The 27061-nt window shown below is 36.5% G+C and overlaps 3 protein-coding genes and 2 long non-coding RNA genes across 9 annotated transcripts in view; 3 read left to right on the forward strand and 2 right to left on the reverse strand.

Annotated features, from left to right (window-relative positions):
• Positions 1-534: 534 nt before the first annotated feature.
• Positions 535-4293, forward strand: LOC105950981 (transcription factor TGA4). Its single transcript, XM_012974371.2, has 9 exons — positions 535-669; positions 904-1072; positions 1195-1266; positions 1394-1453; positions 1544-1621; positions 1746-1803; positions 1921-2192; positions 2983-3210; positions 3926-4293. Exons 2-9 carry the CDS (start codon positions 914-916, stop codon positions 4079-4081), a joined length of 1083 nt encoding a protein of 360 aa, XP_012829825.1. The 5' UTR covers positions 535-669; positions 904-913; the 3' UTR covers positions 4082-4293.
• An 8680-nt stretch (positions 4294-12973) lies between these two features.
• Positions 12974-14556, forward strand: LOC148771504 (protein MAINTENANCE OF MERISTEMS-like). Its single transcript, XM_088815090.1, has 5 exons — positions 12974-13114; positions 13298-13645; positions 13886-13969; positions 14154-14306; positions 14455-14556. Exons 1-5 carry the CDS (start codon positions 12974-12976, stop codon positions 14554-14556), a joined length of 828 nt encoding a protein of 275 aa, XP_088671216.1.
• Positions 14557-18314: 3758 nt separating this feature from the next.
• Positions 18315-27061, forward strand: part of LOC105950980 (phosphopantothenate--cysteine ligase 2) — a 30645-nt gene continuing 21898 nt past the window's right edge. The window contains exons 1-10 of one of the 5 annotated variants that reach the window (XM_088815399.1): positions 18315-18380; positions 19038-19166; positions 19261-19381; positions 19477-19521; positions 19622-19707; positions 20642-20694; positions 20779-20838; positions 21907-22008; positions 22267-22386; positions 22527-22812. In XM_088815399.1, coding sequence (XP_088671525.1) covers positions 19052-19166; positions 19261-19381; positions 19477-19521; positions 19622-19707; positions 20642-20694; positions 20779-20838; positions 21907-22008; positions 22267-22386; positions 22527-22769 — 945 coding nt within the window. In that variant the 5' untranslated portion in view covers positions 18315-18380; positions 19038-19051 and the 3' untranslated portion in view covers positions 22770-22812. Of the gene's footprint in view, positions 18381-18581; positions 18745-19020; positions 19167-19260; positions 19382-19476; positions 19522-19621; positions 19708-20641; positions 20695-20778; positions 20839-21906; positions 22009-22266; positions 22387-22526; positions 22813-27061 lie in introns of those variants that run through there. The other 4 variants (XM_088815398.1, XM_088815397.1, XM_088815401.1 and 1 more) reach the window with 4 other exon arrangements.
• Positions 23588-24569, reverse strand: LOC148771505 (uncharacterized). Its single transcript, XR_016030209.1, has 2 exons — positions 24200-24569; positions 23588-23919 (listed from the first exon to the last, which is right to left on the reverse strand). It is a non-coding gene; the product is annotated as an uncharacterized LOC148771505 (long non-coding RNA).
• Positions 26049-26699, reverse strand: LOC148771506 (uncharacterized). The gene is made up of 3 exons (XR_016030469.1): positions 26545-26699; positions 26364-26454; positions 26049-26271 (listed from the first exon to the last, which is right to left on the reverse strand). It is a non-coding gene; the product is annotated as an uncharacterized LOC148771506 (long non-coding RNA).

Below are 27061 nucleotides of genomic sequence, written 5' to 3' on the forward strand. Positions count from 1 at the left end.
ATCTTCTAGAATAATATGTAAATGTTCTCCAATTTGTACCGTTCTCATTCGAGCTCCACATTTTGAAACAAGGTTGTAAACATCAAATTGTGGTGCATCAAAAACTGTATGTCTGCACAAAAATAAGTACAAACTAGAGAACTTCCACAGAATCAAGAAGATTATGTTGAATTTGACATCATAAGAGTGGACGTGTACGAAGATTAATAGTTGAGGGGTTGCCTTGTAATTCGACCTTACTTCAGGGGTACACGTAATTTACCCTAAAAATTAGAAAAGTAGTACCGGACAACGAAATTTAAAAAAAAAAAAAAAAAAAAAATCTAAATAAAAAAAATTTCCAACTTTTTTTCACCATTTTTATATTCATCAAAAGTAGTTAGTTTTTGGGGGGTCGTTCTTTTAAGTAATAAAGCTATGGTTTAATGGTTCTTGGGACAGTATGAAATATGCTTCTGCCTGCTACTGATGGGGATACACACACACATATAGATATATATATATATATATATATATATATATATATATATATATATATATATATATAATGAGTGTTTCTTCTTCACCCGCCTCATATTTATTTTAGTTTCTTCTTCCTCAGATTCCTCGAACTGATCAGACATAATCTTCAATCCATGTCCGAATTGTTCTTTTTCCAAACAACTCTTTGTTAGTCTTTTCTTTTGGAGAATGAAATATTTGTATTGATGAACATTTTCATATTATTTGATGATGATCACCTTTCTTTTTCTTCTCTAATACTGTAAATTTTCTCATCTGAGCAAAAAAAAAAAAAAAAGAATGCACTGTACCTGTTTGTAGAAATGCCTCAATGAAGAGACTCAAATTTACAGACATTTCTAGTGTCATTCTTGTCTGAATATTTTTTTTCATCATGCCCAGGTTTTTAAATATGACTACTCCCACAACGCAATTCGCGCCTTCGAGTAGAATGAGTTTGTACGAACCCCTGCACCAGATTAGCATGTGGGAAGATGCCTTTGATGGTGATATCAGCCCCAGAACAGGTGTTTGTTTAATCAACGACTCGGACGAAAAACTAGACGACAAGGTGAACAAGGCGTCGTATATATATATACTTTTTCGATCGTTAGTTATAAGAAAATAAAATAAAAAATCGGCTGGCTCATTCATATATATGTAATCGCTGATCATGGTCTAATTTGAATTTAGGCGGAATACACTTCCGATAAATCAATCGAACTCATTGAAGATGGTCATGCATCAAGGGGTATCTCCGAGAAGGTGTTCATTTTTATTCAAAAATATATATATGTCTTGCGTATTTTTTCGGCAGCCTTAAATCTCATGTAATGAAGAAAATTGTCTGATTTGGCTAAAAGGATTAGTCTCGTTTTTTTATTTTTGACAGAATCAAAGACGATTAGCACAAAACCGTGAAGCGGCTAGGAAAAGCCGTCTAAGGAAGAAGGTAAACTGATTTGGAGATGTTGCAGATTGTGAAATTGTTTCATCGACCGTCGATTTTGAACCGTTTGTTTTTTATTTATTTTTTTAATAGGCTTATGTTCAGCAATTGGAATCGAGCCGTTTGAAACTAGCACAGCTCGAGCTTGAAATCGAGAGAGCTAGGCAACAGGTTAGGGAAAATAAAAAAAATAAAAAAAATTAATTCATTCCATTTTTTTTTATCGATATCTAAATCTTCAAACGCGTATTATATTTTCATCGTCTGAAAATTTCAGTTAATTCCTTGATTGCAGGGTATGCTTATTGCTAATGCGAACGCTAGTATGGGATTATGCAGTCCAGTAAACTCGGGTATTTTATTTAACTTTGTCTCTCGTGGTAATAAATTCGGAATAATGTGTACATATTGATTTGTATTTATAATAAGTAGCAAATAAAATCGAGTGATTATTATAATTATCGTAACAGGACTTGGTGCATTTGAGATGGAATACGGGCACTGGATCGAAGAGCAAGAACGGAAAATATCGGAGCTGAAAAATGTACTGCAATCTCCAATAGGTGATGTGGAGCTTCGAATGATGGTTGAGAATATGTTAAACCATTATTGCAATTTATTCCGCATGAAAAAAGATGCCGCGAGAATCGATGCTTTCTACTTGGTCTCCGGCATGTGGAGGTCCTCAGTCGAGCGGTTCTTCCTTTGGATTGGTGGTTTCCGGCCTTCGGAGCTCATTAATGTAAGTACTTTTGCACTTCCCGATTTTATTTTCAGCGGGTCCCACACTAGTAACAGATGTCTATATAAAATGTTGGTTTTTTTTTAAATATGTGAATTCGGCTGATCGGATTGGAACCAGCACTTTCGAAAAAAATTCAATTTTTTTTTTTCGGAAGTGGAACTAATTTCAATTCAGTTTGAAAGAAAATCGTATCCACGGAATTCGGAAATTTCATTTTTGCGGGCACCTATAAACATAATATTTTATATTGTAAGGGTAATTTTCGGGAAGAAAAAAAAAGTCGGAGTTATAGGAAATAGTTTCAGAAATTAAAATTGGATCGGAAATCGGAATCTAATATGAATTCCATTTCCATTCCAGAATCAAAACAGAAAAATCGGAAATCGGATACTTCAAAATCTGGAAATTTTCGAATTGCAATCTGTGGAATTCGGAAACTCCATTTTTTTCCGGCACCTATAATAATACAGTTGTATTATAAGTGTAGTTTTCGCAAATTAAAATCGGATCAGAACTCATAATAATAGTGATATTTTAAGTGTATTTTTCGGCAAAAAAAAAAGTTGGAATTCGGAAATTAAAACCGGACCATTAATTGAAATCTAATACGTATTCGAATCAGAAACAAAAACAGAAAAATCGAAAATCGGAACCTTCATAATTCAGAAACCGGAAATTTGCAGATTCGGAATTGGCTACGAAATCTCCTACCATAAAGTCTTAGTGGAATCCTGGCTTACGAGTTGTAGAAACTAATTAATGTTCGAGTTTTTTTGTTGGAACACAGGTTGTAATGCCACAGCTGGAGCCGTTGACAGATCAGCAAATAGCTAACGTCGGGAAATTAAAACATTGTTGTATACAAGCAGAGGATGCTTTGTCACAAGGAATGGATAAGCTTCAGCAAACACTTGCACAGAGCATTACCTTTCTTGCTCCCGCTCCCGGAAATTACTGCTCTCAGACTGCCTCTGCTCTCGAGAACTTGGAATCCCTCGAAAGCTTCGTACACCAGGTATATATATATAGTGTATATATATATATATATATATATATACTTTTGTGCATTTCATGTTCACATTTAACGGGTACCCTATTCGTTAAAGCTGTTGCATACGTAAATTCTTTTGCTTCTTTTATATAGTAAGGCCTCGTTTGGATGGTAAAATTGGCCATGATTAATTAAATAATTGGATGTTTAATTTGGTTAGTCCACTAACTTTTTCGGAAAAAAATTGCTCTAATCTTGCCTAATTGGAATTGTAAGATTATTTATTGGATTTCCATAAGATTTATTTAATTTTACGTGGGCTAATCTTATCATAGGGACCAAACGATACCTAAAGATAACATGCAGCTTAGACGTATAAGATTAGTCCAGTTCCGTATGTCCCTGCTGGAATTTTAGTAGTTTTACGCAAAAAAACCCGTGATACATACGTTTGACTTCGTTCAACTTCAAGTAGAGTATAGACAAAAGTATACATGTCAATAATAATAAAAATGTAGTTCGTCTCGATTTGTTATTCGCTTTATGGCATAATATAGTTAGAGACGACCCTTTTTTATGCTAAATTAGAACGTAAGCTTCTCTTTTAAATGGCATAGGCCTTACGTACATAGTGTCTTCTTGCAAGAAAATAAAATAAAATAAATAAATTATATTTCGATTCTTGATTATTATTTATATATATGTTTATTTTTATTTTTTATTTTTTTTTATGTCGCAGGCTGATCATCTTAGGGAGCAAACTCTGCAGCAAATGTCTCGTATATTGACAACCCGTCAAGCAGCAAAGGGTTTACTTGCTTTCGGGGAGTATTTTCAACGTCTACGCGCACTCAGCTCCCTCTGGTCCGCTCGTTCCCCACGAGAAACTGTTTAATTTACGGAAAACGACACATATATATAGGTATAGTAGTTCATCCTGTAGTATATATACCATGGTTAGATATAATTTATGTACATTAGATATTTATAATTTTGCCTCAGACAGTATTGATTTTGCAATCCAATTACTGATGCTACTTCTTATGTATGGACTTTGTGTGTATATATTCTTTAGTAATATAGTTGATAAGTTTGTTCATCGCTCGACACATTGATTTGGTCTTTAACTTCGTTCCACTCAAATCGAATGAAAACATGTAAAATTTTACCTTCTTTTGGAGTGGAATCCGATCCCAAGCCGATGAACTCGTTTTCGTCCAAAAATTACTTCGATAAGATGGGAGTTTTATACCATTTTAGCGAGAGAAAAAAATGGCTCGGATGGGGAAACTTCTGAGTGACTCGGAGTTGGAAAATTTTCATTCGCAAGAAAAAAATTGCGGCCAAGCAAAATTTACACAAGTGCATGTATCGCAAACAAGTAGTAAAAGTGGACTCATGAGAGTCGGATGTCGAATCCACAAGGGAATACTCAAATTATCTAATTCTAAATATCGAATTCTACAAACTATATATATTCCAATCCAGCAATTCAAAGGTTATTGTCAGATTTTATGATCTAACTAATTAAACTAACTATCAAAGCAAATAAATGCGATATAATATCAATACAGACGGACCTATGATTTTATTTCCCCCATATGCAAGAATTGCTCACACAAACCCCCTCTATTATGCAATATACAATTTTTACTGTTAACCTGAGACACTATATTAATTATACCCGATTTCACGTGTATTATAATTCTATTATCCAAAAGCAAATTAATTCTATTATTCAAAAGCAAATTACTATATGTCTCTTCAATCTGATTATGAATAAAACATTAAAGTATAAGTCTCAACAATTGTATTATAAGGTGAATATATGTATATCTGCGATACCACATGCATTCACATACTAATCTGGTTAACACTACTCGAAGGTTCTTCTACTTAACGTTTAATTATCAAAATAGTTTTATCGAGTCAATTCCAATAATCACAGATAAAACACATAAATTGGTCATGTTCATGCAGTAACAATCATAACAAGAAGAAGAAATAATCATAAAATTATAACTGTGTAATCTTCAATAATCCGATAAACAATTATAATATGTGTATACTATAATGTTTGGATTTTAAATTATTAATTTATTATATTATACAATATAAGTTATTTTTTTTAGGAAAAGGTGATAAATAAATTAGGCTAAATGCCCTAAATTAGAGGGAGTGTAAATACCCTCATTACATGAATAGCCAAGGTTCGTGGCAAAAGAGTGAGCTAAAACATTGCCCTTACGACGAATAAAAGAAAAGATGCAACTAGAAAACGAAGAAGAAATCGAAATACATTCTTCGATGAATGCACCAAACGAAGTTGAAGTGTTCTCTTTGTTCTTGAGAAGGTTTATGACTGTGAGGTTATCTCCCTCTAAAATGATATTGTTCCAACCTTGTCTCCGAGCCTTGACCATGGATGCAAGGGCTGCGTGGGCCTCGCAATCAGTAGGTGTTGGCTTCCCAGGAATGTGGCGAATAGCCCAACCAAGACATTGACGATCGTGATTCCTCGCCACCATGGCAAACGCATAAAACGGCTTACCAGGAGGTAGAGCTGCATCAAAATTGATTTTGATGCTGCCCATTGGTGGAGCAGTCCAGGTAGACGGAAGAGAGGGGCAGGGCCCGTCGGCATGGTGCATATGGTGCGCTTGGAACAGGGACACCAGATTCTCGCAGCAACTCAGCAACTCCGCAACATGGATATCGTCGTGCCCATGCAAATGGTTGTTACGTAGCTGCCAGCTCTTCCGTGCAATAACAATCGCCAAATGGAATAAGTAGTCGTTCAAGTTCCGTCGAATAAATCTGATCCAGGCCCAAAAGGACTCCAAATGAGAGAAAGGTTGGAGATTAAATGGCGGGGCCTGTCAAATTCGGGACATTCCACTGCACTCATATGTTGTATGCACCATTGTCTCTAATCGACATCCACACATCGCACACTCAGGGGTCGGACTAATTCTTCGCCGAAACAACTCAACACCCGTCGGCGTAATTTCGGCACAAGCGCGCCATACAAAGTTTTTAATTTTTGGGGGGAGCTTTAACTTCCAAACCATCCTCCAATCCTCCGCCACTTCCCCACTACCATCGCCCCCCGCTCGTCCCTGCGAAGCACTTGGGTCCACCCTGCTACTGAGAGCATTGAGATAGCATGAGAGGACCGTAAAACTTCCCGTTAGCCGAGTAATGCCACACCCATCTATCCTCGATCAATTCAATACCAATAGGGACGTGAAGAATCCTATCTCGATCCACTGGCCAAAAATATTGGTCAATGAGGTCAACATTCCAACAATTCGAGTCTTGGTTTATAAGATCCACCACTAAATTTAGAAATGTAGAGTGCATTGAGCGTCGAGTAAAGACGTTGAAGTTCCCGTCCTCCATTAACCACGGTTCTCCCCAAATCGCCGTCGTTTTTCCATTACCAATTCTCTTATGCATCCCCAATAAAACCAAGGGTCGGGCCTTCAGAATACTTCTCCAGGTTGCGCTTGGTCGATTCCCAATTTGTGCTTGGAGAATGTCGCCCGACGGGAAGTATCTCGCTTTCATCACCCTTGGGATAAGAATATCAGGTTGGGTAATGAAGCGCCAAAATGAATAGCCTCAAATCCCTAAAACCCATACCCCAATTGCTTTTTGGCTTGCAAAGTCTCTGCCAAGATACCAAGTTCATCCCCTTCGATCCAGCCCTTCCCCACCAAAACTGCCTAATCAACGACTCCAAGTTCCGAATTAATCCTTCAAGTAATGCAAAGCAACTCATAATATAAGAGGGAATTGCTTGTAAAACTGATTTGATCATGATTTCTTTTCCCGCCTTCGAAAGTTGTCGAGCGCCCCAACCCTTGATTCGGCCCCATATTCCGTCCGAAGAAATTGGAAGATCTCCTTACGAGATTTCCCTAGTGAGGCCAGCATCCCCAAGTATGTATCATGTCTCTCCAGTTCCTTGAAGCCTAAAATTTCTCTGATATGACCTTTGGTAGTTTCGCAAGTATGAGGGTTGTAGCACATAGTCGTTTTGGCCAAGTTGATATCTTATCCTGAGATGCGAGCATATAAGTCTAAAATATTTTCAGTACAAAAGCATCTCCTGGATCGGCGCGACAGAACAAAATGGTATCATCGGCGAAGCAAAGATTGGTGATGACAGGCACTTGTGGTGCAATACGGACTCCATGAAGTTGGCCACAAGAAACTGCTGTCTGAATCATCAAGATCATAACTTCTGCACACAAAATAAACAAAAATGGAGATAGGGGTTCTCCTTGCCGAAAACCCCGGGATGAAGAAAGAGTTCCAAACTGCGAACCATTAAAGAGAAGATAGTAAGAGACCGAAGAGACACACAACATGATAAGATCAATAAAATGAAGGGGGAAACCAAATCGAGCAAGCACTCTCCTCAGAAAAACCCATTCAATGTGATCGTAAGCTTGCTAATGTCTAACTTAATTGCCATATAAGACTCTCTACGCCCATTTTAGTTTTAATAAAATGATTAATCTCGTAAGCAACTAAAACGCTGTCTGTAATGAGGCGGTGGGGAACAAATGCTGATTGAGTTGGGGAGACTATGTCATTAAGAATACCCCTAAGATGATTGGTGATAATTTTCGGTCCAATCTTGTAAATAACATTACATACGCTAATTGATCGATAATACGTGATTTTCTCGGGGGAGGTGACTTTATAAATTAACACAATGAGAGTATAATTCAAAGCTCTAGGAAGTTTTTTATTATTGAGAAAATCTAGAACACAAGACACCACACTAGCTCCAATGACATGCCAAAAATGAGTAAAGAACAATACCGGGAGACCATCAGGCCCTGGCGATTTCAGTTGAGCCATTTTATGAATTGTGTGGGTTACCTCAGATTCCGAGAAAGGAATGGATAGTAACTGAGCTGCTGTTGGAGTAATCCTTAGTTGCAGCTGATCGAGCACTCCATCAATCTCACTCTCATCTAGCTCCGTAGACTGAAAGATGTGAGCGAAATAGTTGGAAATAATCCCCTCGATGGCCTGATCCCCATCTTGCCAAATCCCCGAGTCATCTTTCAACCGCTCCACATGATTAATTTCTTTCTTAGCAGAGGCTCGTGAGTGAAATTTTTTGGTGTTTCTACCCCCCCTCTTGAATCCATTGCACTCGACTTCTTTGCCGCCAATACTCATTTTGATCTCCATATACCTTTTCAAGTTTTTTTTTAACAGAACGGATCACTTCTTTTGTCTCCAAAGGCTGGACCCCCCTTTTTAACTCCTAGATCTCTTTTTCTAACTCGTTAATCTGTTTTTGCGGGGCACAAACATTTATTTTGCTCCAATGAAGCAAGGCAACCCGACACTCGGCTGTTTTCATGAGTAAACCCTCCATTGGATCGGCTAAGTGGGAAGAGTCCCACACGTTTTTAATAACTTCTTCACAATAATCTCGGCGGAGCCACATAGAATCGAAATGGAAAGGTTTACGATGTCCTCGTCGTTGATAATTCGAGGTCGGGCAGAGAGTGAGCATTATGGGGCAATGATCCGACCCTGCTGCCGTAAGATGTTGGACTTTAGCTGAAGGGAAGAGCGCCGACCATTCCCCGTTAGCACAAAACCGATCAATCATAATTCTAATTGTGTTGGGCACCTCCCTGTTATTGCACCACGTAAACACCGGCCCTCGAATCCAAGATCGTTGAGATCACAATCAATCAGACATCTGCGAAATACTTCAATTTGGTAATGGAGTTGAGGAAGGCCATCCTCATTTTCTGAGTTGCACAGAATCTTGTTGTAATCACCACCGACGAGCCATGGTAGAGAGGAGAGATCACGGAGTTGGCGTAGGAGGGTCCATGAGTCCCGCCACCGCCGAGTTTCTTGGAATCCATAAAATCCCGTACAGCGCCACTTAACCTTTTTTTCCGAATTCTCAACCACCATATCGATGTGGTTCTTAGAGAATGATAAGAGCGTAATATTCATATCCTTTTTTTCAGAGTAGAGCACGGCTGCCGGACAAACCTTCTCGATTAATACAAATTCCTTCATAATTCCAACGCCCTTTTAAAATTTCCACGAACCGAGGTCTTGACTTCGTTACCGAAATGAACACCAGTGAGGGGTGAAATTTTCGAAGCATCGCTCCGATTCCGTGAATTGTCAAGGGACCCCCCAGCCGTTGACAATTCCAGAAGAGGCAACTCATGACTCTTGGCGGGGCTGCCACGCAGCCTCCGCCGTTGGAGAAATGTCTTCGTCCAAGAGACGAAGATGCGCACATTTCAGTGTGTGTTCCGTATCAAACACCATCAACTCATCTTCCTTCTTCTTCCTTCATTTATTAGAGACTTTCAGGAATTTCCTTTCCACCTCAGTATTAGAATTCTCGGCCAGTGTAGTAATCTTGTGGTTAAACAATAGTGAGTCATCAAGGGACGTTGCAGACTAGTTCTCTTTACCCGATGTTTGTCCTATACCTTGGGAGTTCGTGTTTAGGGCTGTTGCTTGAAGATAGAAGTACCCCGAGTCGGATTTTTATTCCAGGAATCAGAATTCAATCCCCGAGGTGAGGAGATGGCTTGAAGAGGAAGTTATGTCCTCTTCTCATCTCGGCTGGTGGGTGCCTTAAGCCAGAAACCATAAGGAAAATTGCCACCTGGCTCTGTAGAGTCATCTTCATAGCGAGATGGGTAGCGAGGCTCACTATGCCCGATAATCCCACAGAGAAAGCGAAAGATTGGAAGCCTTTCATATGTGACTGAGACCCAGTGGCGATTGTCGTCCGAGTCCCTCACGTGCATTACTCTGACCAATTTCTGTGTAACCTCAATACCCACTCAGACTCTAATGAAATCTCCATATTCTCCCCGCTTCGATTTCAATAATTCTTGGACGGTCCCTAACTTGCTCCCTATCAGAGAAGCACTCATGGTAGTACGGAGAGAGTGTGGGAGTTGATGAATCCTTGCGATGATGTTCATCGTATTGAGAGGGATTATTAGAGGGTCTTCTTCAGGAAGAATTTTTTTGAAGAGAACTGCATTCATATCTAATTGCCAAGGCGTACCACCCAGAGCATGCTTAGCGTCCACTTTGTGATCAAATCGGATAAGGAATCGGTTCGAGCCCAGCGCTGTGAAGTCGTAACCTCTCACTGGTTGAATTAAGCGAATGAGATTCAGTTTGATAGAATGAGGGCTCATCTCCTTAAGCGCCACAACCCAACCAGCAACCTTAACCCCAATACCCTAACCCTTAGTCTCTTTGGCAGCCGACGGAAGAACTACGTCTTCATCCTCCGTTGACGTGAGGGTGACTTTTTTAGAGAGAGAGTGTGATATCCTCCATTGGACAAGAGCAAATGAGAAGAGTGAGATGGAGAGAGGACAACTGTCAGTGAGGAGCTCCAACTGCAGTCTTACAATCTGAGAAAATGGAAGGCAAAATATTAAAACGAAAAATACCCTAGCCGTCACGAGAAATAAAATATTGCAACAAACCCTAGAATAGAGATAAATAAGGCAATAAACAGCAAAGAAAAACCCACGATTTCACAAACAAGGTGAAAAAGAAAAAATGCATGCTCGAGTTATCGAAAAACAGAAAGAATGAAGGAGAAGAAAACAATCAGAGGGAAGAGAAGAAAAAAAGTCTCCGGCTCTCACTAGAAGAGGTTTTGCCTCTCACTAGGAGAGATTTTGCCTCTCACTCCACTCGAAAGGTATTACCTTTACAATATAAGTAAACCAACATAGTTTTATCTAAAATGAGCGTCATGGGTTTTTACCAGTTAAAAGAAATATTAACACGGCTTTGACCAAAATCAGCAGATATTTTTTCATCTCAAGACCCGTTGTTATGACGTATAATAAATGTGTTAGTTCGATCCCCAAAAATCGATTCTCATGAATTTAAAGATTTTAAGTAATGGGTATTTGTAGTGTGTAAATTGATTCGTGCAACGTGTAAATCTTATATATAAGGTAATATAAGAAATCTTAATGACATATTTGTAATTTTTTAATATTAATTATTAGTATTTTTTTCATTTTCTATTTTTCAACTTTTTTTTGTCTAATGACCTTTCATCTTATTTTATATATATATATATATATATATATATATATATATATATATATATATATATATATATATATATATATATATATAAAAGTAAGAAACAATATGGCAACCTAAAACCCTATTGGCATATTTGTAAACAAAAAAATAAAAAAATAAAATTCTCTCCTATTTTCCAGCTTTTTTTGTCTAATAACTTTCATAGTAAATCAGATTTGCAAATCCACGAATTTTAATACGTTCAGATAGTGTGTTTTTTTTATACATAATTTTTTTTCTCTCTTTTACAGTTTACAGAAATCGATGTCAATTTATTTGTTAATATAATTTAATTATCATATATTTAAATTTTCTTCCTTTATGCATTCATGTGCATTGCACTGAGAGAATTGCTAGTATATATAAAAGTAAGAAACGCTATGGGAACATAAGAAACCCTAATGACATATTTGTAATTTTTTTAAACATTAATAATTAGTATTTTTCCATCTTCTATTTCCAGCTTTTTTTCTCTAATGACCTTCATAGCAAATCAGATTTGAAAATCCGCTAGCAAAATTCTAATTCATTCGAATAATATATTTTTTTATTTTTTCTCTCTCTTATACATATTGATGTGAATTTATTAAACACAATTTAATTATTATATATTTATTTTTTCTTCCTTTTTGCAATTCCGTGCATCGCACGGGGAGAATTGCTCTTTAGTTGAACAAGAATGTGTAATTTTCTCGTATCAATAAAAATATCAATAGAATTTTTTTCACATCCTATATTTTTCATTTTTATTAGGGTGTTACTATTTGCAGTGGAACTATTACTGAATACAGCGGAATCTTTTTCATTTAATTTTGTTTTGAAATTTTCTCTCATACTCTAAAACTCTCTCAAGACATTTGAATTTTGAAAAATATTTTGACTTTGAATTTGTAGCAAACGAGGCTCGATTACGGTATTTTTTCCATATCACACTACTTTCAATTAGTTTCATTTACAATTTAGGTAAAAACGCATGTTAGGATTAGATCTAGGTAATTTGCGAAAAAAAAATTTAAATTTTTTGAAGCCACCGTGTTCTAAAGAACACGAACAGTTGAAGAAACTTCAAGTATCCGTGCTCTGCAGAAAGGGGGATTCAAGATTTTTGAGCCTCCCGTTCTACAGAGCACGGAAACTTGAAGATTCTTCAAGTGTTCGTTCTCTGCAGAACGTAAGACTAAAAAATCTTGTTAATTTTCATTTTTCGTAAAAAAAATACAATGTTGATGCTCCTGTTCTGCAGAGCACGGGAACTTGAATAATCTTCAAGTTCTCGTGCTCTACAGAACGGGGGATTGAACAATCTTGAAGATCCCGTTCTGTTGAGCACGAGAACTTGAAGATTGTTCAAGTTCCCGTGCTCTGCAGAACGGGAGCTTAAACTTTTTAATTAATTTTTTTAATTAATTAAGATGTTTATTTTGTACAGAGGACACGTCACGACAAGGGGAAAGGGTTTATGTGTGCTTTTAGTTCGGAAAAAGTCCCGAAGATTAAAATTCGATATGGCGGGGAAATCGGGGCGGAAGCCGAGCGCATTTATATGACTGCATCTCATCGGCATAAGAGAGTTATTGAGCAAGCAGATGGTGCTGCTGATTAACGCGTCGTGGATGAGGTACCCGATGTTGACCGGAGTTCGAGATATATGGCTGGTAGCATTGGATCTATAGAGGAGGATTCATGTATCCCCTACGATCAACACGACGACGAGCAGGACCCTGTGGCGAGCGATTCTGATGATGTCCCCGCCAACGCAATTCTCGGTACGAGTTCGACACTTTCAGTGGTGAAATTGTGTTACATGGTCCGGCTTCAGGAGGACCGACTGATTGAAGGCTGATTCCTAGCTTCAAGAGTCATATCGCCCACTACATTTATGAAGGATATGTAAGTTTATATATATATATATATATATATATATATATATCTTATTAATATACATTTTCTAATTAAATAAGATATTCTACAGGAGCGCACTGTCGGACGATGTGAGTCTAGGATTCAAGCGCTAAGGGCGTTTAAAAAGGTTAATCTGAAGGATCAAATGGCTCCTTACGGGCATGATGAGTTAGAGCCATTGGAGGCATCTGGCCTGGACTCACTCGAGCACTTCTACATTAATAATTTGGACAAGGGACTCATGCATGTATTTGTAGAGAGGTGGCAGGCGGAGACGAACAATTTCCACATGCCTTGGGGTGAGATGACGATCACCCTGAATGATGTTGCATTCATCTTGGGGTTGCATGTCAACGGTCTATTAGTTTACGGTGATTTTGACGAGGAGAGACCTATGTGTGAGATGTTCGTTGCAGAGGTTCTTGATTTGAATCTAGTCGACTCGCATACCATGCTCGACAATAGTGGAATAAAATGGTCGGACTTTGTTTAGCGTGTGTACAATTGTTTACGGTCTTGTCGGCAGAAGGTCGTAGGGTTTTTATGTTTCTATTCGGTATCGCTTTGTTCCCCGACCGGAGTATAGACACGTTCAAGCCAACGTGGATGAGATACTCATGCGACCTAGAGCACGTTGGCGAGTATGCTTGGGGTGCAGCTGTGTTGGCTCACTTTCAGACAGTTGGGCTTGGCTAGTAGGGCCCATGTGAAGGGGTTACATGGATGCACGTTACTCCTTCAGGTATTCTATTAGGTATTCTATTGTAATATATTTTTAATTTAATATATTATAACTTATTAGTGTCTAATATAATATATTTTAATATATTATGTTAATAATGTGTAGTATTAGTTAGTATAATTTAGGTACTAATATAATATAATTTAATTTATTATATTTTTAATTTAATCTCGTTTATTTATAGTGCTGGATTTATGAGTACTTTCGCCCTTTGCGAGCACCTATTAACTCGACTTATAGGGGGATTCAGCCACGTTTCCTGAAATGGAAACCACGCAAGGGCATTTCAGACTTGATATCGGTCCGAAGGATGGTCGATGATATGCAGGACGATCTGGTATGTATTTTAATTGCTAGATTTATCTGTTTCGTTGATGCATTTTGTATTTATTACGTAAATATAATTGTATCAGATTGACTGAATGCCTTACGGTCCGCACGGGCATAGACGCATTCCGCGTACACTGTATTACGGATGTATACAGTTTATGGAGACTATTGAGCCGTATTTGCCGGATCGCGTCCTACGGCAGTTCGGCTTCAGAAAGACCATACCACACTGCTACATTCAGTCTAGAGAGCCATGACTACATGGTCCGATTGGAGGTCAGTCATACGAGGTACGGTACGATTCTACAGGCGATGAGTGGACAGACCTGGCTTGCAACTCGATTACAATGGAGGGTAGGATATTAGCTTGGCCGCCGTCGGATACTACTTCTCGGTACATGGACTGGTACGTACCTCGCACGTATCAGTACGTTATCAACCAGGATCCAGTGCCACAGGGACCACCGGCCGTCGTACGTCAACCTCCTATTCAGCCGGACTTCTACGACAATATTAACATAAGACACAATAGATTCTGCCACAAAATCTGGGATGTAAGATCTGAAATTGAGCTCTTCGCCCGGTTCCTTTCGTGGAATCGAAATGCGATTCTGATTGGCAGTAGATTCATCACGTGATCTACCACTACCCTGACCTCACCCCCGTCTGCGACCGGGAGCGGGATCGGTTACTTTCGATGGTGGCGTTCCGGTACAAGTACTTTTTTCGACCCTTAGAACCTGCAGACGATTTACCCTTTTCTTCATCAATAGACGACTTCGGCGAGAATTGTGAGAACTCCCAACCAGATTTATCTCTCTTCATCGATTTATCCTTTGGTCGTCCCTTTGGTTTAACATATCCAGGCTCAACGAAGTGGATCGTGTTAGGATTAATAGTGTTATTCATGTAATCAACCGTCATTTTTTGAGTCATGTAATCTTTTTGTAACACTTCAGTGGCCAGTCTGATTATCTGGTTTCTCATATCCTCTTGGCGGTCTACCTGTGCTTCGGGTATTTTTGGTTCTTCAACGTGCATGGTACTTCAGAATAGATGTAGATCCGTAGTTATAAATGTATCACGTTGCTAGATTTTTGATGAAATTTGGCACGCACACGGAAGTCCATGAGTAACCTATAGAACGTGATCACAACTAGATGGGTCTTCAACCCCCGTATTACCAAGCTCATCATCCAGCAAATTTAATGCCTTATATGTAACCTTATATCAAACCCTGAAATACCGGATACGCTGCTTTATGCTTCCTGATTAATTTGAATTTTGAAAACTCCCCCTTGATCCTCGTAAGTTGATGCTTGACCCCGAAATCAAGCTGATATTGAATGGTGTTAACAACGCCGGTAGAAAGCACTAATTCAACCCTTTGAAGAATTGTGAGCATTTTCCACCCTGTTGATAGGCATAAAAAATGCAACTAATAACTAAAAACACCAACAATATATTATAAAATACATACCAAAAATTAAACAGGAAATACCTATTAGTCGACGGGTTCCCCAAATGCAAAATCTTATTAGTCCATGCTTTAACGAATTTTTGCTTGTATATCAGCCAAGTATCGTTAAGGTATGATATCAGTTTGGGTTAACAATCATAGCGTCTAACCATTTCCTCGTAATTTTCATAGTAATCTTCTTCTGTTTTTGATTCCACTAGCGTTGCCTAATGTCCGCGTTGGAATATAACCCCGTGTTTACTACTTCCAATAAATTTCGATGCATTTTTTCCACATTTCTATTGATGTGAAATAAACACAAGAAATGTGCAGAATTTGGGAAAATTTGAGGCATTGCTTTAATATATCTCAATTCATGATCCATCAATATGACATCACGTACCAGCCCACCCAATGCACATTTCAAACAACTCATAGCCCATGCATATGTGTCTGCATCTTCATAAGACATGAAAGCAACAACAATTGTAAAATTGTAACCAACAGGTGTAATCCCAACTAGTTCCAGTAGTGGCATTTCATACATATACATAAAATATTTTTAAGCCTAAACATAAATATCAAATGCAATCAATGTACAATAACTAAATACAAAATAACTACATACCTATTGGTTTTGTAAGTGCAGTCATCAATATAATGTGAGAGAATAACCGCAAAAGTTTTAGTGAAATAGGAGCGACAAACATCAAATCAGTAAGTGTATCACCAGCTTCATTACTTCGATACCAATATTCATATCCAGTTTCTTGGAGGCTCGACATTACGTGTTGGATCACAGTCTTCCCCGACATATTCTCTTTTTTCATATTTTCAAGTTGGTTGTAGACATGTTTCACGCTAATCGATGTCTATGGATTATCCTTCCTCAGTCGATCCATAATTAATGTCGGCTTCACGTGGCTCCTTCTCAATAATTCTTTGCTCATACCACTAATTCTTTGCATTTTTCAAACTCAATATCCACATTGAAATATTGACCGTGATTCTCAGAAGTTGTTGTGTTTTGAGAAACATCATATCACATGTTAGGATTCTCGTACTCGTTCTCATATTCAGCAGCAAATTCATCGTAAAAATCATCGTCAAAATCACCTTCATTAGCCTACCAAAGTATAACAAATAATAATAATACTATGGAATAAAAGAAAAAAAATTAACAATCAATTGTGCCCTACAGGATGATCCTACCCCCTTTTCCGTCCTGCAGAAGAAGAAAAGTTTTTTTTTTTTTTTTTTTTTAATTCCCCGTGCTGTGTAGCACAGCACTGTGCTACGGGAACCTCAATTATTTTGAGTTCTCGTGCAACACAACATGATTCCTCCGTCAATTTTCCCTAAAATTTCTTCGTTTTTACCTCGTAGAAGTCATCTGAATCGGCCATTGAAGAATTTCTTGTTGATCGGTAGTTTGTTTGTCAAAAAAAATTGAAATTCTCGTTTTCGAATTTATTAAGTTGAGAGGGTTTTGGGTTTTTTATAAAGTTGGAAAAAAAGAGAAATGAGAATACCACCGCAAATAAGTCAATTTCAGTAAAAGTCCCGCTGCAATTAGCATTTCAGTTTTTATTATCTTTTTTCCTTTTTATATCATCCGCCGACAAATAGTATAACATATTTAAGGGCTCCTTCAACCGTACACCTGGTGGTAAACACCAGGTAGATTTTCTGCTGCCACATGTCCTTTTTTTTTTTTTTTTAAAACCCTTAAAGGTAAACCCTAATGGGGAAATATATTATAAAATACAAAAAATGGCACATGACACCATAAAATCCACCCAGTATCTATCACCGGGTGTAGGCTCGAAGAAGTCCATATTTAAGTAAGCCCAATAAAAGCAAACCCCCTAAGAGATATTTATGATTCTATTGCAATTATTGTAGCTCTTATTTATTTAAAATACCGTCTCAATAATTTAGGAGGAGGAATTTAATTTTAAGTGGGCAGTAAATAAGCATCATATATCCGTAGGTTTACTTATATAAAAACTTAGATATGGAAATTACGGCTATTAAAGTCATATTCTATTAAAATTAGAGATGGAGGCTGCAACCCCCTCTTTTCTCTAGCCACATAATTCAGAGACTATCCCAAGTCTCGATTTTTTTTTTTTTCGAGAATTTGAACTTAATTTGGATATATATATATTTTTTTTATGGTTAAAAATATATTTTTTTTCGGTTGAAATATTTTGGAACTCTATTTATTTATATTTTGATATTATTGTGTTAATCAATAATATTAATTAAATACATAACGATTGTCACAATTGAATTGAATATCTTTATATATAAAAAAATAAGAAACAACAATTTAAGAAATCATATTGATATATTTGTAATATTTTTTTAAAATTCAATTACTATTTCTCCTATTTGAGCTATTACCATTTTTTTTTTCTTTCTCTATAATAACTTTCATAGTAATTCAGATTTGCAAATCCAGTAGCTAAATTATAATCCGTTCAGATAGTGTTTTTTTTTTTTTCTCTCTCTTACATTGCAACTATTGCAACTGGATCTCCTATTTATAGTGTCTTGAATCACACAATTTTTGAGTAGCAAACCAACACCACAATCTAACCCCAACTCTTCCTCAAGGTACTTCAATTCTCTTCAATTTTTTTTAGGTATTTGCCATTGCCTTTTTTTATTATTATTTTTGGGTATTTCCGGTTTGGGACGTCTGACTCCGGTTTTTTTAATTTTACCGGTTTTGGGTAGGTGAATCGGATAGGGTGCCAGGTGGCATAATGAAATAATAATAATAATAATAATAAATGTCATAAAATCTAAATACTCTCAATTCAATTCAGTTCAGTTCACTAATCTTCTGCTTCATGCTTCTCTTTCCTAAAACCCTCACTCCCAATTCTCAACATTTGATTTCAATTAATATGTGAATTTCTGTACGGATTTTTCTGCCGATTGGGGAATATCCGATCAAAGAATCGGATAAAACAAGGTTCGAAATCTTCTTCTTTTTTTTTGTGTAATTTTCCGGCGATGATTGGGGGTTAATTTCTGTACGGAATTCCTGAATGAATTTTCTTCTTCTGCAAATTCGTGGAAAATATCAAGTGATAGTTTTTTCATATGCTTTAGCTTTTGTTATTTGTTGTAGAAGTTAAGGAAATCAAATAACCCATACACCACATTGATTTAATTTTTTTTTTTATATTTTTTTTAGTTATCGTTCAGCTATTTGTTCATTTATGAGTTCAGAATCTTCGATTTCCAGGGTTTTGGTTTTTACAGGTAACCAATTTCATATGATGGACGCATCAAATGGTTCCGCAAATTTCGAAGAAATCAACTCTTTCTTCGATTCCGCCCCTTCTCTAAAGGATGGTGAAGAAATCAAAAGAAAAGTAGACGAATTCCTGGGTAGGTTTGCTATTTAATTACGTTTGAATCAATTGTTAACTTTTCCGATAATTCAATTGCAACTTTTCCGATTCTTTTACGTATTTCGTTGAAGAAGGAAGAGCCGATAGAGTTGTATGCGTGACGTCCGGCGGGACAACTGTACCTTTGGAGCAGCGATGTGTTCGTTACATTGACAATTTCAGCTCTGGTCACAGAGGAGCTGCATCCACAGAGTAAACTACATTATTCTCTGTTTATGTTTCTGTTCATGATTTTGATGTTTCGTTTATATTTTTGTTTACAAGAGAGTTTGTAACTGGAACTGCAGGTATTTTCTGAAGGCTGGATATGCTGTGGTATTTCTTTATCGTCGGTGGGTAACTTCACAAACCAGAGCTTGTTTGCCCGTTTTGTTAGAATGTTAATTCGTCTACTCAAAATGTATTTCATGATTTATTGAAAATTTTATGCAGAGGAACTTGCCAGCCGTATTGCAGGTCTCTTCCAGACGATCCGTTGCTCGAGTGTTTTGAAGTTACTAATGGATCAAATGTGACAGGTATTTTATTGCGTTCTACATAGGCATTCTACGACATAAATATTGCATGATATCTTAGTATTAGGATACAAGTACACGTAGGGGTGTAAATTGGACGGGTTGGATCGGAGTCAGCCCTGTAGGAAAATTTCCGATTTTTTTTCGGAAGCAAAAAGTAGTTTCATTTCCGTTCCAAAAAAATCGGAAAACTTCGGATCGGTACCGGCGGAAATTGGAAATTTCCAATTTTTTGTCACCTAAAATATAAAATACATAATAATATTGGTATTTTAAGTGCAATATTCGGAAAAAAAATAATCGGAATTTTCGGAACTTAAATCGGATCGGAATCTCATATATATATTTCAATTCCGATCCAAATATTTTTGGAAAAATCGGAAGTTGGGTTTTCGGAATTTGGATTAAAAAATATTGTTCCAAAATCAGAAAATATCGGATCGGAACCGTCGGATATAAAAACATTCATTCCAATTTTCACCCCTGAGTACACGTTGTAATATTTAATTTAATTTGTTTATGCTTAAATTGATTGATAAATTTATTGGAGTCTTTAGATTGATATTTAGTGATGGATAGTTTATTTTGAATGGATTTTTACAAGATACACTTTATAACTATTTATAAATGATTAAAATAATAATAATAATAAATTCTGTTGAACCATTTCAATCGTGACCGAGTTAGCTATCTGGTTCTATGTTTGGTCCGTGTTTTAAAAACATTAAGGACCAATATTGTAAACCCCCAATTGTAGAGGGACGAAAAAGGAATAAGTGGTATAATATAAGGACGAAAACTGTAACTATCCGGTTACTTTACCTAGAAACATATTTCTCCTTTTCGTTTATTAATGCATATAGCCTCTTCATTTTATTATTGCACTGATTATCAGCAATATTTTGTTGCTTGATACTGTAATACATTTCTATCTCAGTGAACCCAATACATGCGAAAACAGTCGAGGGAGCCATCATTGACAATCATTTGGTAAGTATTTCCTCTGTTCTCATGATATTTTACTCTACTTATGACTTGTATGATTGAACCGGGACTATTCAATCTTGTTTGCAGGCAGTTACGAGAGGCACTTTGCTGAAACTTCCCTTTACAACAATTTTTGAGTATCTTCAGGTAGTCTTACTGTTATGTTTTCCATAAATTTAAAAAAAAAAATGCCGTCTCGTGTTTTTTTAGTTAGGAATTTGTTTAACTGGAAAGAATTCGGTGCAAATTTAGACCAGTTCTATAATTGAGGCTCAGATGTTGGGGGAGAGTGTTGATAAATTAAACAAGAACGTATATATTCCTTTTACTCCCACTGGATGATAAGAACAGTCCGAAGCAAGTATCACTAAGTAAAATGCAAGAGAAAAAAGGTTTAAATGCAAGAATTATGTGGAAAACCCGTAACTGAAAAACAACCATGGTTTGATCAAGTATTAGATGTATAGAAGTCTTACAAACTTTCTATAGAAATCTCTTTGTTGGCAATTAAGATCCTGTAAATGCGAATTTTCAATCAGGATCATCTGTGGAATCTTTTTCCGACTTCATAAAAGGCTGATTTTCATGAAATTCTATAAGCATTCATGTGGTATATATCTTTCGATTTTATCATTTATCATGTCTACCATATTATATCCATGCTTTTGCAAAGGTGTGCCTCCTAATTCTTTAATTTCTCGAGTTTTATTGAGGGTGTGTTCGTCTTTCTGATGTTAATTTGCTTAATCAAGAATATGGTTTTATGAAAAACAATACGTCTTGAGGACCAGAGTAATCGTTTGGATGCGTATGGATCTGAATAATATTCTAGAATGGAGTCCAAGATCGGTTTTTTAAATTTATTTTCCACGTTTCTCTTGTTGATGATTAACATACATGCCTTTCTTTTTAAACGATTTTTCGATCATGTCCCTTATCTGAGTATGGTAAATTATTTGCGAGGGAGAAGAAAATGATAATGTTCTTGTCTTAGCTTTTCGACAATTCAAGTTCTCTTGTACTGGAGAAAGCTGCGAATTTATCTTTAAAACTAACTAGTACTTTAAATTTGTTGACACCTATATTTTCTTTGGCGATGGAGCCAATATTTTTTTTTAATAGATTGTCGAGACGTATATCGCTTGGCAAGTTACGGGTACTATTTGGTTATTTTTCCTTCGTTAACTTACGATTACTGTCTCATTTTCTTCGCAGATTTTGCAGTTGATTGCGCTATCAATGAGGAGCCTTGGGCCAAGTGCTTTATTCTATCTTGCTGCTGCTGTTTCTGATTTTTACGTTCCTTGGGAGAGCATGGTAAGTAATGAACCAATCAACAAAAGAAAAAAAAGACGCTTTTCATAATTTAATGTCGAAAACAAGTTGATTTTTTTATATGCTCCCGCAACAACAGGGATTCTTTCGCAAAATCTCCGTTGAAGAAATTCTAGATCTCTCTTTATTATGACTAAATTATTTAATTATATTTTTCGGGATTAAATCATAGAATATCTACAAAAATGGGGCGATTTCATGCATTCATATTTATTTAGAAATGGTATTGACTTGATGCAGACGGTGCATAAAATACAATCGAGCTCTGGACCTTTGGACATGCGACTTGCTCAGGTCCCGAAGATGCTTTCAGTGCTCCGGAAAGATTGGGCTCCTCTCGCCTTTTGCATTTCCTTTAAGGTAACCTACCTATATATATATATATATATATATATATATATATATATATATATATATATATATATATGTGTGTGTGTGTGTGTGTGTGTGTGTGTGAATAGAACGGATGTCATTTTAAACATGTGCGTAACATGATACAGTTAGAGACGGATATGAAGATTCTTGTGGACAAGGCTAATATGGCCCTTAAGAAATACAATATGGATATGGTTGTAGCCAACGAGCTTTTGACACGCAAAGAGGAAGTTATTGTCGTCACAACGGGCGGAAACGTAATTGTTCAAAGGGACAAGACTGAGTCCGGTGCTGACGTGGAAGACCCGCTTATCAAACTCATCGTGGACACTCATTCTTCTTACATTACTTCGAAACAAATCGTTTGATGTCCCCGAAATGGAAATTAAATTGTAAGTTTTGTTTTTATTTCCTTTTTTAGCATTCGCAAAAGTAATAAATAGTTCGTCTATTAATTAATTAACTAATTAGTTAGTTAAATAATTAGATACAACAATCAAAAACACAATGGCAAGTATTAGCAGAGTAGCACTCTCCATATTAAATAATTTTTCTGTACATTCTTTCAACTCCATATCCACTGCGCAAAGAATATTCGTACATTCTACTCTTCCTATACCAAAATAATAATTTAATTAATTAATTAAATAAATAACACAAAAATATATATAGTCAATTTGCACAACTCGTAAATCCAGTGGGGACCACAACACTATTTCCTTCGTTCACACGTATCTCTTGGTCTCACTGTGGGGCCCCCCAAAATGACCATTACCCACAAATTAGCTTAGTTAAAGGCTATAGCTAATTTAATTTAGGGGCTCTTTGAGAAAACCCCCTCACTACTTTTTTTAATTGAGGGAGGCCCAAAATATTTTAGTCCGTTTGAGAAAAGTCCACACCCATTTCCAGCCATTATGTTTTCCAGCTTTACCCCCGCCCGCCACCTCATCCGCGATTTTTTTATTATTTTCCGTTTTTTTAATCGACTATGAAGCATAGTCGATTAGTCTTAAATCGACTATGCTTCATAGTCGATTAAGGAAAATCTTTAATTTTTTAATTTTTTTTTTGTTTCTAATTTTGTTTTTAATTTTTTTTTTGGTTTTTTTAATTTTTTTTCTCTATCAGGTTTATTAATGCATAGTCGATTAAAATTTTAGCTATTAAAAATAACAAATCACAATTACAAAAAAAATGCAAAATCAATTATATTTAAAAAAAAATACAAACATTGTAATTGATTTATACATTGGAATCAATAAACAAAAAATCAAAAAAAAAAAAAAAATTGAACAACTAGAGTCGGTTAACTTAATCGACTACTGAACATAGTCGATTAAGCCTTAATCGACTATTGAACATAGTCGATTAAACCACGTAGTCGATTAAGGGCCCTGCCTGCGCGAATTTGTTTTTTCTGCGCGAATTCAGCAAATCCATCGGAATCTTCCACCCAAAACCACCGCCGCCAGCAGACCCATCGCAATCCTCCACCCATATCATAAATGCGACAAACTTTAAACAGTAATTAAACCATAAATCAAACACCACTAATTCTACAAACACCAAATTAAACAAAAACGAAGGCCGTCGTCGGGCTTCAAACAAGTGAAAGCATGGTTGTTAAATTGCAAATCGAATCGTAAAAACACGAAAATCATTTTGCTATTTAAGAATTGCAAATCACCGAACCGTAAAAAAAAACTGTATAAAATCACGGTAGATCGAAAAGGCAGAAGACTCGAAACGAATGGCAACAACAAAATTTCAAACCAGAAGAAAAGGGAAAAAATACCTCAGCTTCTGCTGATTTTGTGTGTGTAATTTGTGTGTGTGTGTGTCTGTGTGTTTGTGTGTGCGAGAGAAAGAGGAGAGAGATAGAGAGAGAGAAGAGATAATATTTGTGTGTGTGTGTGCCTGTGTGTTTGTGTGTGCGAGAGAAAGAGGAGAGAGATAGAGAGAGAGAAGAGAAAGAGGAGAGTGAGAATGTGACGTGGGTTGGTTGGGGAAGAGGCCACAATGGTACAACTTAGTCAATGGCTATAATTTAGGGGTAATAAGGGTGGTTTGGGAATTATTAAATAATATTTGGGAAGAATATTAGGTAAGGGGGTTTTCTCTAATTAGTTTTGGGAGGGGGGGTTTTGTTAACTCATTTACCTAGATGAGGGGGGTATTGCTAATTATCCCTTTAATTTATAGCTATAAATATAAAATATAAATATATATCCAATTTAATTTCAGGGGATATAGGTGTCTGATGACAAAACTTATTAGAACTAAATGACAAGTCTAACAAAACATTTGCTTCACATCCTTTATAAATTTCATCCCCAAAATACCCTCCACACACAAAATATGAAATTTGCATCAAGTAATATTTATACTGCGTTGATCATTTTTTATTATGCATTTAACATTTCATTTTGCATCGAACATTTTTTTTACGTAGAACACATTACTCTTTTTTATTTTATTATTCATTTTCCGTATTCTTTTTTTCAGTATTTTAGGAATTTATTTTTTCCATTCTTTTCTACGTAATATTAAAAATTATGAATTTAAAAAAAAAATCGCTCTCAGTCATGTATAGACACCCATAGGAAACTGTAGTAATCCATAGTAACCCATAGTAATCCATAGACATCTCCGATAGCATATTCTTGAAACCCTCCTAGCAACTCCTTTTAACCCTAGCCGCCACACACCCATAGTAACACATAGACATCAAATCGAAATTTTTTAGATCCATCCCACCAAACCCTAGATCCACCCACCAAACCCTAGATCCGTGACGCCAACGACCACCCACCCCCATCCACGCCACTAAGGATACCACCCACCCCACCCACGACGCCATCACCTTCCCCAACATCACCGGACGACCAACACCGTCGCTGGCCAGCATCACACTCGAAATCCGAGCACCGTCGCTGGCCAGCATCACCCTCGAACTCCGAGCGCCGCCGACCACAACGGCTCATCCCATCGTCGTCGCTTACTTACCTTGATAACTACCTTTCCCATGTCGCCGCCTCCACCGCTTTGGTCGTCGCCATAGCCACCACCTTCTTCAATCACAGAGTGGTGCGAGAGAGAGAGAGAGAGAGAGAGAGAGAGAGAGAGAGAGAGAGAGAGAGAGAGAGAGAGAGAGAGAGAGAGAGAGAGAGAGAGAGAGAGAGAGAGAGAGAGAGAGAGAGAGAGAGAGAGAGAGAGAGAGAGAGAGAGAGAGAGAGAGAGAGAGAGAGAGAGAGAATTGAGTGAAAGAGAGCCAGAGAAAACGAGATAAAGAGAGACGCAGAAGAAGAAGAGACGCAGAAGAAGAAGAGAAGAAGAGAAGAATAGATCTGACGGAGAAACGTAAATAATTAGTTTATAAGATTTAGGGTATAAGGGTAAGATCGGAATTAATTTTTTTATAGGGATGTGAGGCATATATTATTTCAAATTATGGATTTAATTAAAAAAATGGATTTAAACTTGTCATTTAGTTCAAATTATGTTTTGTTTGAAGGGCCCCTAGCATATTAACCCTTAATTTTAAGGAAGTAAAATATTAGATGTACATGGGCATCAAGTTGGGCCCTTTGCCTCTGATTGGCCAGAGCTTGTTGGACTGAGTTAAATATTTTATTGGGCCCTAATTTAAAGAAAAATAAAATGTATGACTACATCGAATACTCAAAAAGAACAAACACTCACTGGGGATTTAAATTACAAAAAAGACCAATAGTTTCATTTAAATTACAAAAGAGACCATATTTAAAAAGAAGAATATATATGGTTTCATTTTCTTTCTTCATGTTCTTTCAGGTTGCTGCAATTTTCCTTCCAAGGATATCTATAGTACACATACTGTAGTATTATCTGTTGTCACTAATTAAGGTTGCTCATTTTTTTTAATGTATTAAATTATTACTTAAATCTAAATTAAATTAAATTAAATTAAAAAAGGATACGAATAAGTCGAGCAATACGCAGACGACAACGTCCAGCAGCCACGGCATATTGGCTTTAATTTTATTCCAGGCTGTTGATCTCACAAGAATGCTGCATCAATTCGACAAATCGTTTATTTAAAAAAAAAATTTAAAAATAAATCAGATGAATATTTTTTTTTTCCAGACGAGAAAAATGTACCTGGCCACGTAAGTAGCATTAGCAAATAGTGCAAATATAAACATGAGAGGATTCAATCCCTGTACACAATTCATATTTCAAATGTTAAGTCAAAGTTTAAATTAAACAATCTTATAGTTACTGACATTGATAATTAAATTACCTCGACGCCGCGTCTTTTAATCTGGTCATCGAAAAGAAAAAAAATATATTATTGCAATCAATAAAATAAATAAATAAATACGATTAAATTATATATCGACGCACGTGTAATAGTAGGCTTCTCTAGTAGATGTTGTTCTGCGTGTGCCATTTGGTATTGGGATCGAAGAATCTGGCGCCGTTTGTGGTTTCAAAATACCTTAAACAAATTAAAAACATTATTATATATTTAAAGATTTTTATTTTATTAATGCAATTTGAATTCATATATAAGTATTAATATACCTCTTGATTGGAGTGTTTGTGGTGGATATATGTTTCGCCATTTGTTGCGAAAATAATCCTAGTATAACTACTGTGGAGGTTGTGTATAGCT

The sequence above is a fragment of the Erythranthe guttata genome, chromosome 3, assembly GCF_056151865.1.
Source record: "Erythranthe guttata isolate IM_541 chromosome 3, IM_541, whole genome shotgun sequence".
Taxonomy (NCBI): Eukaryota; Viridiplantae; Streptophyta; class Magnoliopsida; order Lamiales; family Phrymaceae; genus Erythranthe; species Erythranthe guttata.